At 43.8% G+C, this 10,032-nt stretch overlaps 1 protein-coding gene across 1 annotated transcript; it reads right to left on the bottom strand.

Annotated features, from left to right (window-relative positions):
- Nucleotides 1-224: 224 nt before the first annotated feature.
- On the bottom strand, nt 225-1,811 carry LOC135218849 (uncharacterized). Its single transcript, XM_064255298.1, has 2 exons — nt 1,635-1,811; nt 225-626 (listed from the first exon to the last, which is right to left on the bottom strand). The coding sequence occupies exons 1-2, from the start codon at nt 1,809-1,811 to the stop codon at nt 225-227; spliced, it is 579 nt and encodes a 192-aa protein (XP_064111368.1).
- Between the last annotated feature and the right edge of the window lie 8,221 nt (nt 1,812-10,032).

The following is a 10,032-nucleotide window of genomic DNA, read 5'->3' on the forward strand; positions in this document are numbered from 1 at the left end:
TCGTTATTTGCATCCGAACACACATTTGGGGTGACAGGTGCTGTGCGAAGGTAATTATGTAGTGCAGTGCAAGCAAGTACTATTTGTACTACTCTTGTTGGTTCAAGGTTAATGGGTTTATGAAACACTTCAAATTTGTTAGCAAGTATTCCGAATGCGTTTTCTACGGTGCGTCGAGCTCTTGACAGTCGGTAGGAAAACACACATTGCTCAAGGTTTTGATTTCAATGAGAGAAAGGTTTCATGATATGACGCTTCAGAGGAAATGCATCATCAGCAACGATCACATATGGTAATACTTTTGAGCTGTTAGAGAGTATCTCATCATCTGGCATATCCGCAGATCCTGCTTCAATATGCTGGTTTAGAGAACAGGTATCCCAAACTCCACCATCCAACACTCGTCCATTATGGCCCACGTTGACATATAAGTTTGAGTCTGCATTGGAGACAGCCATTAACACGATGCTGTGGCTTCCTTTGTAGTTGTAGTAGAAGGAGCCACTATCAGGTGGTGGCCTTATCAGGATGTGCTTCCCGTCAACTGCTCCAATGCAATTAGGAAAGTTCCACTTCTTGGAAAACCTCTCTGCTACACGCATCCACTCCTCCGCTGTTTGGGGTGTCTGTTAATATGAGAAGAATGTTAAGGTTTTTTAAGCATTCTCAATATATATAAACTATTATCCCCTCTCTCTCTCTCTCTCTCTCTCTCTCTCTCTCTCCTCCTCTCTCTCTCTCCCTCTCTCTCTCTCTCGTCTCTCTCTCTCTCTCTCCTCTCTCTCTCTCCTCTCTCTCTCTCTCTCTCGTGTGTGTGTGACAGGAAATTAAGAAATAATACAATGTTGGCATACACTAATGGCATTTATCTATTTTCAGATTTTCAATGATCCTATACTTCAACAAAATGAACATGGTTCTGTAACCCATACAACACCAACGCCTGTCACACCTGTCCCAAGTACATCACAGGATAATGTATGACCTGCAACGCATGAGTCTTCACGCATTCAGACTCAAAGTACCCGAGGGAGAAAAAGGTCTCTACCCACTAACGAGAGGCATGCGGTGCTTCAAGAAGCGCTTCATCAACTGAAGGAACTTTCTCGATCGGAGAAGGAGGATAGCGATGAACAAAGTGCTTTTGGTGATATTGTTGCCAATGATTTGTGGAAGATGAATGAAGAAAATAGGATCCATGCACAGAAACTAATTTCTGAGGTACTTTATCTGGGAAAATTAGGGAAGCTCACGTTTTCAACCAAGGTTGTTGTCTAATTATGTATGACCATAATTATGTCTTTATTGAAATTGGCATTAACATGTTTACAATTAAGCTGTGAAAGTAACAGTCATAGTATGTGTTTGTCCCAGGTTTAGAAACTATTCATGAAGAACTTTACATATGTGTAAAGATGTAGTTTTACCCGACGGGTTGCGCTTCAAGGTGGGTAATGTACGAGTAGCCAAACACCAAGCACGTAGCTTTTTTTTACATACACATAACAAGATGTATATTGTATGTAATTAATCTCGCATCTCTGCTCAACTGTAGGGATGTACTTCACATTATGCAAGTCGTTTTCATTACCTTCATAATATTATATGCACCGTCACAATCAAGCATTACTTACCTTTAAGTATGGATCCTTAAGCACATCATAGATGGCTTTGCACGTATCTGGAATGATTGCAGACAGACTCGGTTTTGAAATTCTTGTACTGTATTGAAGGGCACTGTAGGAGCACCCGGTGGAAAGATACATCAACGTTGCTTCCAGACGTGCTGCAGGTGAAATGCTCTCCCTCATACAGGTGTCCTACTTGGTTATAACAGGTTTAACCTTTTCCAGTAAATCGTAGAAAGTATTTGGGTCCATGCGCATATAGTTCGTGAAGTCTGATTCATAGCCAGTTTTCAATTCTTGGAAAATGGTTGCATGGCTTCCCCTTTCAATTCGTTTGTGCAACCAGTCCTTGCACCATTCCCTTCTTGGCATCTCCTCCTCCTCCTCACAGAGTACAGCAATGAGCAATGATCATACTGCATAGTGCAATTTTTTTGGCCTTGTTTTTTTTCCTGTGTACAATGGTAGTGATGTACTGCACCAGTCGTCCAAGGCCACACACTGAATTAAATGCCTGAGTAGCCGACGGACATCACCTTCGAACATTGTCTATGCCCTGTGAGCAGATCCGAAACGGTGGTAAACACCCTCATCTGGTACCACTGCTTGTTGCCAGATCCGCTTCCATCGTTGCACTGCTTATGACATCATCCTGCTTTCCTGTGATATGGTAACGATTTTGTCCGTCGAACATAGTTCGATCGTGTAAACGCACCTTTAGAGGTATCGACATCTCTTCTTCCTGGGAACTTTCCTTGCCAGTTAAGGGGTTTGAGCAGTCGAGTTCTCCTAGAGAGCTCAAGCCTCAGACGTAGGATGTTTCCTTGGTTCTCAAGAGCTTCACTAAGAGTCCATATGAGCCTTTGTGTCACTCATCTGACAGGAACTTGATGCTCAAGACAGTTTTCCTTCTGGCCTTGGCATCTTCCAAGAGGGTAGGAGAGCTCCACGGTCTGAGCTATGATGTGAAACACACAAGGAGTTGGGGGTTGGTGTCCTTCGAATTTGTCCCGGAATTTGTGGCCAAGACCCAAAATCCCTCTGTGCACAATGACAGGTTCACTTCGTTTTACTTTCCATCACTGAATGACTGTTGGTGGTGATGCTCAAAAGCTTTTGTTGGGCCCTGTCCGGGCCCTGCGTTGCTATCTTGAAAGGACTTGGCACCTTAGACCAGGCTGCCACTGACTTTTTGTCAGTACAGGCCGTACGAAGAAAGAGGTGTCAAAGAATGCTATCTCTTTTTGCATACGGGAAGCCATCAGACAGGCATACTTGACTCTTGATGATTCCACCACCATGTCTGTGCAGGCTAGAGCGCATGACATTACGGGTATTGATCCCTCTCTGGGTTTCAAAAAACTTGGCTGTACATAGAGTGCCGAGTGCTGGTACTTGGTTACGCCAGTCCACGTTCACCTCTCTCTATCTTAAGGATGTTGCCCACAGATCTGCGGACACGTATTGCCTGGGTCCTGTGGTGGCTGCCCAACAGGTTGTGTAACTCATAGTTGCCCTTAACGGGCGCTTTTGTATCTTACCCAAGACGATTGTGTGGTCTCCTTTCTCTTGTACCTTTCCTTCTTCCCTCGGGCGGGTTAAGGAATAGATACATCATTTGCTGGACTGTTCTGATAGTAAGAATGAATGTTGGTGAGTCGTTGTCAATGTATGTGTGCAGGTTGGAAACATTAGCCAGGAAAAAGTTTGGGGATGAAGGGATAAATGAGTGTAAAGAGTGAGGAAGTTGTTGGCGACTGTGCCTGACAGTGTGTACGAGTTTGTAAATCTGAAACGTAAGGAGAAAATGCGATGGACGGATGAAAGGTTGACATGAAAAGACATTTTGGAAATAGAGGATTACGAGTTAGGTAGGTGTATGAAAGAGAGTAGAAGTGTTAGTGTTAGGAATGAAGTAGCAGGAGTGAAGTAGCTGTGGTTATACCAGAGTTTAAGAGCTGTAGTAAGGCAGTTTTAGAAGGGCCAAGGCAAATGGCAGAGTGAGTGGTTGATAGGAGCATTAGAGCAAGTAACATAAGTATAGTTAACCCTAAGAGAGATTGGCAGCGCCTCAGTGGCGTGGTTGGTATGGTATTGATGTCCCACCTCTATGGTTGCGGGTTCAACTCTTGGCCATTCCATTGAGGAGCGAGAGATGTGTATTTCTGGTGATAAAAGTTCACTCTCGACGTGGTGCGGAAGTTGTGTAAAGCCGTTGGTCCCTGTTGCTGAATAACCACTGGTTCCATGCAGCATAAAAGCACCATACAAACAAAAAAAACAAACTAAGAGAGATCGGAGTGCAAATGTGGGAAGAGTAGGGTTGGTTAGTTGTGAATGAGAGCAGCAGTGTTACAGATGTGGAAAGCCAGGACACAAGAAGAATGAATGTTGGTGGGCATTGGGAGCATGCCTCGGGTGTAGGCAAACGGGGCATTTAGTGAGTGAGTGTAAGAAAGATAGGGATAGTAAATGTTACAGGTGTGGGCAAGTAGGGCATATAGCAAGTGGATGTCGGGGTACCTGTGTGACTGAGGTTTGTGGTGATTGCGGGAAGAATGGGCATTATGCTAAGATGTGTAAAGAACAGCGGGCAAAATGTGTTGAATGTGGAATGGAAGGTCGTAGCGAGTGTGTGTAGGGGAAAGAGGGTGAGTCAGGTTGGGAATTCGGTAAACTAGGTACAAAGGGGATTCAGTTGGGTGGGTCCTTTGGTGTACTAGCAGTAAGAGTGATGCATATGCGTAAAGGATTGTTGCATGAAAAAGAGTTTGGAGGAAGAGCCCATGAATGTATGAGGGTAAAAGTGAGGTGCAAAGGGGTGTGTTTGGTTGCTTTGATTAATACTGGGTGCAGTGTAGTGTTCTTTTTAAGAATGGCTGTGACAAGTTGCGGGGTGAGTGTGAAATCAGGAAATGTAAAGGGGAGGTATGAGGAATAGGAAATTTAGGTATGCTTGTGGTGAGAATTTTGTGTGAAAAAATTTAGAAATCGAAAGGGTAGTGATGGATGAAAGTGACTTTTATGTGATCAAGGGAATGAGTGATTAAGTTTGATGTGTTGTTAGGGTACAGGTTCCTGAAGAAGTGTGGGATGGTGGTCCATCTGAGCATGAATATGATTGAGGTCCATCTGAGCATGAATATGATTGAATTGCATAGGAAGGGGAATGTACGGGGAGAGTTGTACTTGGATAGGGATGGAGAGGTAAGCAGTAAAATATGGAAGGGAATGCCGTTGGTTGCGGTGTGGATGCGAACAAGTTGGTAAGAGCAAGCATGCATGTCTATGATGGGATTTTAGATATGGAGAATCCTCGGGTTTTTGTAGCCTCATTGCCGAGTGTTAGGAAAAAGCGAGTGTGGGGTATATACGTGAAGGTGATTGTGTGGGGTTGTTACATACGTTGGTGCGGCAGGTGATGACAGGTAGCATGAAAGAAAGTGATGAGTGGAAATATGATGAGTTGAGAGAAAGAATTGAGGTGGATGAAAATGTTAGTGATGACAAGAGGGAGCAGTTGATGCAGATTTTGTGGGGTAGTCTGGGTGTGTTAGAGTCGTGGTGACGAGGATTTTAGGGGATCTAAGCTTCCGGAGTTCAAGGTAGTTTTGAAAGACGATACCCCCATATATCAGCGTCCCCGACACTTTTCTGTGCCTATTACCCGAGAGATTGAGGAACAGTGTGTGGAACTTGAGAGGAGGAGGAGTGATCAAGAGGAGCGAGTGCTTGGAATAGTCCCATAGTCCCAGTACGTAAGTTGGATGGGAGTTTGAGGTTGTGTGTGGATTACAGGAGGGTGAATGAAGTAACTGAGGGAGCGATTCCTGATGAATGTGGTGTCTGATTGTGTGTATAAGATGCATGGGATGAGAGAATTCATGAAATTAGATTTGGTAAGGGGCTATTACCAGATGCTTCTTGAGGAAGGGAGCAGGCATGTTACCACGTTATCGAGTGGTAGCCGTCACTGTCAATTGAAGAGGTTAAGTTTTGGATTGGCTAACGTGCCTGCTGCCTTCCAGAGGGCAATGAATGTAGTTTTAGCTGGTTTTGATAAAAGAAAGGTGACTGTGTTTATAGATGACATTTTGATCGCAAGTGAGACTGTTGAGGAGAATATGGAACTGCTTGAGAAGGTGTTAGAACAGCTGGAAGAGGTTGGAGTGAAAGTGAAGCTGGGGAAGTGGAATTTCTTGGTCATAAAGCGAGTGTGAGTGGCGTAAGATAGAGTGAAAAGTTTGTGGAAAAAGTAAAGGAGGTTCCATGTCCCCGAAAGGATTTTTGGGTTTGATCGTGTTTGGGAGGAAGTGTGTTAGGATTGTTTGGGTATAGGGAAGCCGTTGACTGAATGGACCAGGGAGAAAAATTGTACAAGTTGAGGTGGGATGAGCGAATGGTGGGAGCATTTGGGAGATTAAAAGAGGAGGCTGCTAGAGATGTCCCTTGGCTTTTCCGAACTATAGTGAGGATGCAGTAAGCTTGAGTTGTATGCTGATGTGAGTAAGTTAAGTATGGGAGGATGCTTGGTGCAGATGCAAGAGGTGAATGGGGAGGGACAATTGAGAGTGATTGCGTATGTGAGTAAAGTTTTTAATAAAGAAGAGTTGAAGTATTCGGTGGTTGAGAAGGAGCTTGCGGCAATAAGGTTTTGTGTGAAAGCGCTGAAAGTGTTTTCATACGGGGTAAAATTTGTCGTAAGGATGGACCATCGGCCGTTAGTGTATATGATCAAGATGGAAAGTGTGAATGCTAGGATTGCAAGGATGATTGAGGATTTGAGTGAGTTTGATTTTAGCTTTGAATATGTGCCGGGGAGTAAAAAATGTGATTGTTGATACGATAATTGTAAAAGAGGTTTAATGGGATGACAGAGTGTATGAATGTTTGTTTTCAGCATTGAAAGACTTGGAAGGTAAGGGTTGAAGAGGTACACGGTAGTGCGAATGAGTTACGAGTGAAGTTGATGAGTGATGTGCAGAAGGAAGTGGCATATGCGGAGGAACAAGGTGGGGAAGGGGAAATTTTGCATAAGTTGTTGTCAGCAGTAGCCGAATTGTTTGGAATAAAAGTGTTTTTGTATTTTGGATGGGAAAGACCGGTTGAGTATCAAGGAAGGGTGAGTACAGGTAATGAACATGGGGTTTTGATGATTCAGTATGGGAACATGGCTGTAATTGGTTGGTTACAAACAGGGACTGTGAAGGGGATGTGAGTCAGAATTGTGGAAATGGGAAAATAACAGAGGATGAATGTGGTGAGGATAATTGTGATGTGGGTAACCAGGTGGACGTGGTAGTGAATGTGTGTGTGCATGGAACTCTAGGGGAAATGATGACGGTTATCAGAGTAAATGATAGTGAATAAAGTAGTTTGGTTGATACAGGGGCACAAGTTTCCTTGGTGAGTGGGTCAGTGGTGAGTGAACTTGAGAGATGCGATTGGGAAGTGAAAAGGCAGTGTACAAGTGTAAGAATACATGCATTAGGACAAGGAAGTGTTTTAGTATGGGAAGAGGTACAGTTAAAGGTTAGGTTAGGAGATCTTGAAGTAATACATTACTTTATAGTTATAGGATTCAAGATAGTGATGGATTTGTAGCGAACTTTGTGGGTATGATTGATAATGCTAGGAGTGAGAATGATCTGTTGAGTGAGGAAGAGATTGAGGAAATGCAAGATAAGTGCCTGGAGATAAGTATGTTGTGACAATGTGTTTTGGGAGGAGTGTGTGTGGAAGATTGGCCATGTGAGTTGGATGTATATAAGAGGGTTGCTAAACGGTTTGTGGTGTGTAAAAACATAGTGTACTCTTTACATAAGGAAGGGGTGTATGACAGGGAAGTGTATATGCCGGTGTTTTCTGTCGAGTCGGCTGCGAGTATGTGTTTGTTGGTGCATGATCGGTTTGGGACTTGTGGGGGAAAAATAAGTTGTGGGATTGCATGAAAGAGAGATTGTATGCCCCTGGGTTGAATAAGATTTGTATGGATGGGGCTGTTACGTGTGAAGACTGACGGGAAAGTATCAGTGTGTGCATGCAAGTCCACCTGTGTTGCGATTGTAGATGAAAGAGCCATTTAAAATGCTTGTGATTGTGTTTCTTTGTCTAGGACTGTGAGAGGACATGTGGGATGATTGTGATGGTGGATCACATGAGTAAACATGCCCATGTGGTTCCTATCAAAGATAAAAGGAGTGAAACTGTTGCACAAATGGTGGGTCAAGTGATGTTGCCTATGTGTGTGTGGGTAAGCCGGCAAAAATGTTGAGTGATAATGGACCTGAGTTTGTGGGAAGGGAATTTGAAGGAATGGGGATATTGTGCATGTGTATTCTTCCGTATATGCCCAGTGCGAATGGTTTGGCTAAAATGACTGTTAGGACGATGACTGAGATTTTGCGAATGATGAGTAAGGGTGACAAGGATTGGGATATGTATGTAGGACGTGCAGTGTGGGTATATAACGCCACACTGCAGAAGAGTATAGGTATGTCTCCTTGTAAATATGTGCTGAATTTTGAAAGGATTGTAAGTCTGCGGTTGGGTCTGTCAGAAGGTGATCGGGATTTGTGGAAGAAAGCGAGTGAAAGGTTTGAGAGTTTTAAGATTGGTGATAAGGTGTTGAAAGAGGTGGTTGAGATAGGAAGAATGAATGTGAATAAAGTAAGGGAGAAATTTGAAGGGCCTTTTGAGATTTTGGAAGTGGGACCAAGTGGATTGAGTTATGGTTTGGGGAAATTGTGAGTAGGTGGGGGAATGGATGAGGTTATGGCACACCATAACCAACTCTGTAAGTGGAGGGAAGTACCACAGTATGTTCGGGAGAACGTGATGAGTGAATGGTTGAGGGTGAATAAGTATGAGCCGACTGTCAGTGAACAAATGGGTCTTGGAGATCGACAGTTGGTGTTGGTTGGGTATGGAAGAAAACAGAAGATTGTGGAGAGAGGAAGTGGAAGGGAAAAGCGTGAACGGCATGGTAAGGGGGTTGGTGGTAGGGTGCAAACTGTTGATAAAGCGTGTGCTATGGATGACTTTGAGGGAGTGAATGATACTTGTAGTGTATGTGGGTTTGAGTTGACAGGGACAAATGAGACTTCAGTTGGAAGGAAGCTAAGTAGTGAGGAGGTAGTTGACAGGATGGATAAGTCTTTGTAAGAGTTTGACAGAAGTATGGATGAACTGAGTGGTTTGGTAGCAGAAATAGGAGAGATGTTGGAACCAGAACTGGAAGATGTCGATGAAGTAGTGAACGGGATTTGGGAAGATGGTAGCGAGGGAGATAATGGGAGTGTGAATGAAAGTGGTTTGGAAGAAGTGAATGGCGATGTAACTGAAAGAATGTATGAGGGTCCTCAAACAAGATCAAGGGGGCCTGCATCCAAGCATCCTTGGGTGTTGAGAAAGGCAATTTAGTGTGGATGTTGTGAGCGTAAGGAGACATTGTCAAATGTAATGGGGGAGGTAATATGGAGGAGTAATGATGGCAGTTTATATACAACGTCTCCAAGGGTTGTATGAAGGAGAGAGAGAGAGAGATATTGGTGAAGGAATAAATGGGAGTGGTTGAATGGCGGTCGTAATTGTGTCTGTTGTGGTGCTCTGTTGTGTATATCAGTGGCAGGAGTGTGTTATGGGAGTCTAAGAAGTAAAGGTTGAAGTCGTAGAGTTGGTTTGGGCAGCAGTTATCCGTTGGTGGTCAGTTGATGTGTTATTTGATTGATTTTGGTGTTGTAAAGGTGTTGTGCATGTGTCTTGTCTGGTTGTGGTGAAGTTGAAGAGGTTGGTCGTGCATTTCGGTGTCTGTGAGTGGTGGTTGGGGCAGTGTTGGTGTTGGTGGGTTGTTCGTAAGCATCTACTCTCCAAGACGGTTAGGAAAAGATTGGGTATCACCGGGTTAGACAGGGTCTTCGACCAGATCTCACCTTGTATGCGCAGGTGTTGCCAGATCTCACAGATTCCTTGCTTACAATCAACGATTGTATTAACCGGTTTACCAGCTGCCCCTGGAAATAACCTATTGTCAAGACCAAAGGTTTGGTCCACATATGAACAAACCAACAACTCGAAAACAACACAACAACTCGCTGCACAAACAACATAATCAAAGACAACTCACAAACCAATACACAAACAGCTGCCAACACACTCCAACAAACAACTCACAAACATCAAAACACAAAATTGAATACAACAGACACTTTTTAGCTCAACAGCCAACAACTATACGATATCAAAATCAATCAAATCACACAACAACCACTGACCATCAATAGACACTGCCTTATCTCTGTCCTCTACGACTGCTCATCACAGACAGACTGACTGACCTGGCAACCACCATGCCAGCAGACAACTCAGACGATCACCCAGCAAGCAAACCACTTGCTAACTATCC

This window comes from Macrobrachium nipponense, chromosome 1, assembly GCF_015104395.2.
Source record: "Macrobrachium nipponense isolate FS-2020 chromosome 1, ASM1510439v2, whole genome shotgun sequence".
Taxonomy (NCBI): domain Eukaryota; kingdom Metazoa; phylum Arthropoda; class Malacostraca; order Decapoda; family Palaemonidae; genus Macrobrachium; species Macrobrachium nipponense.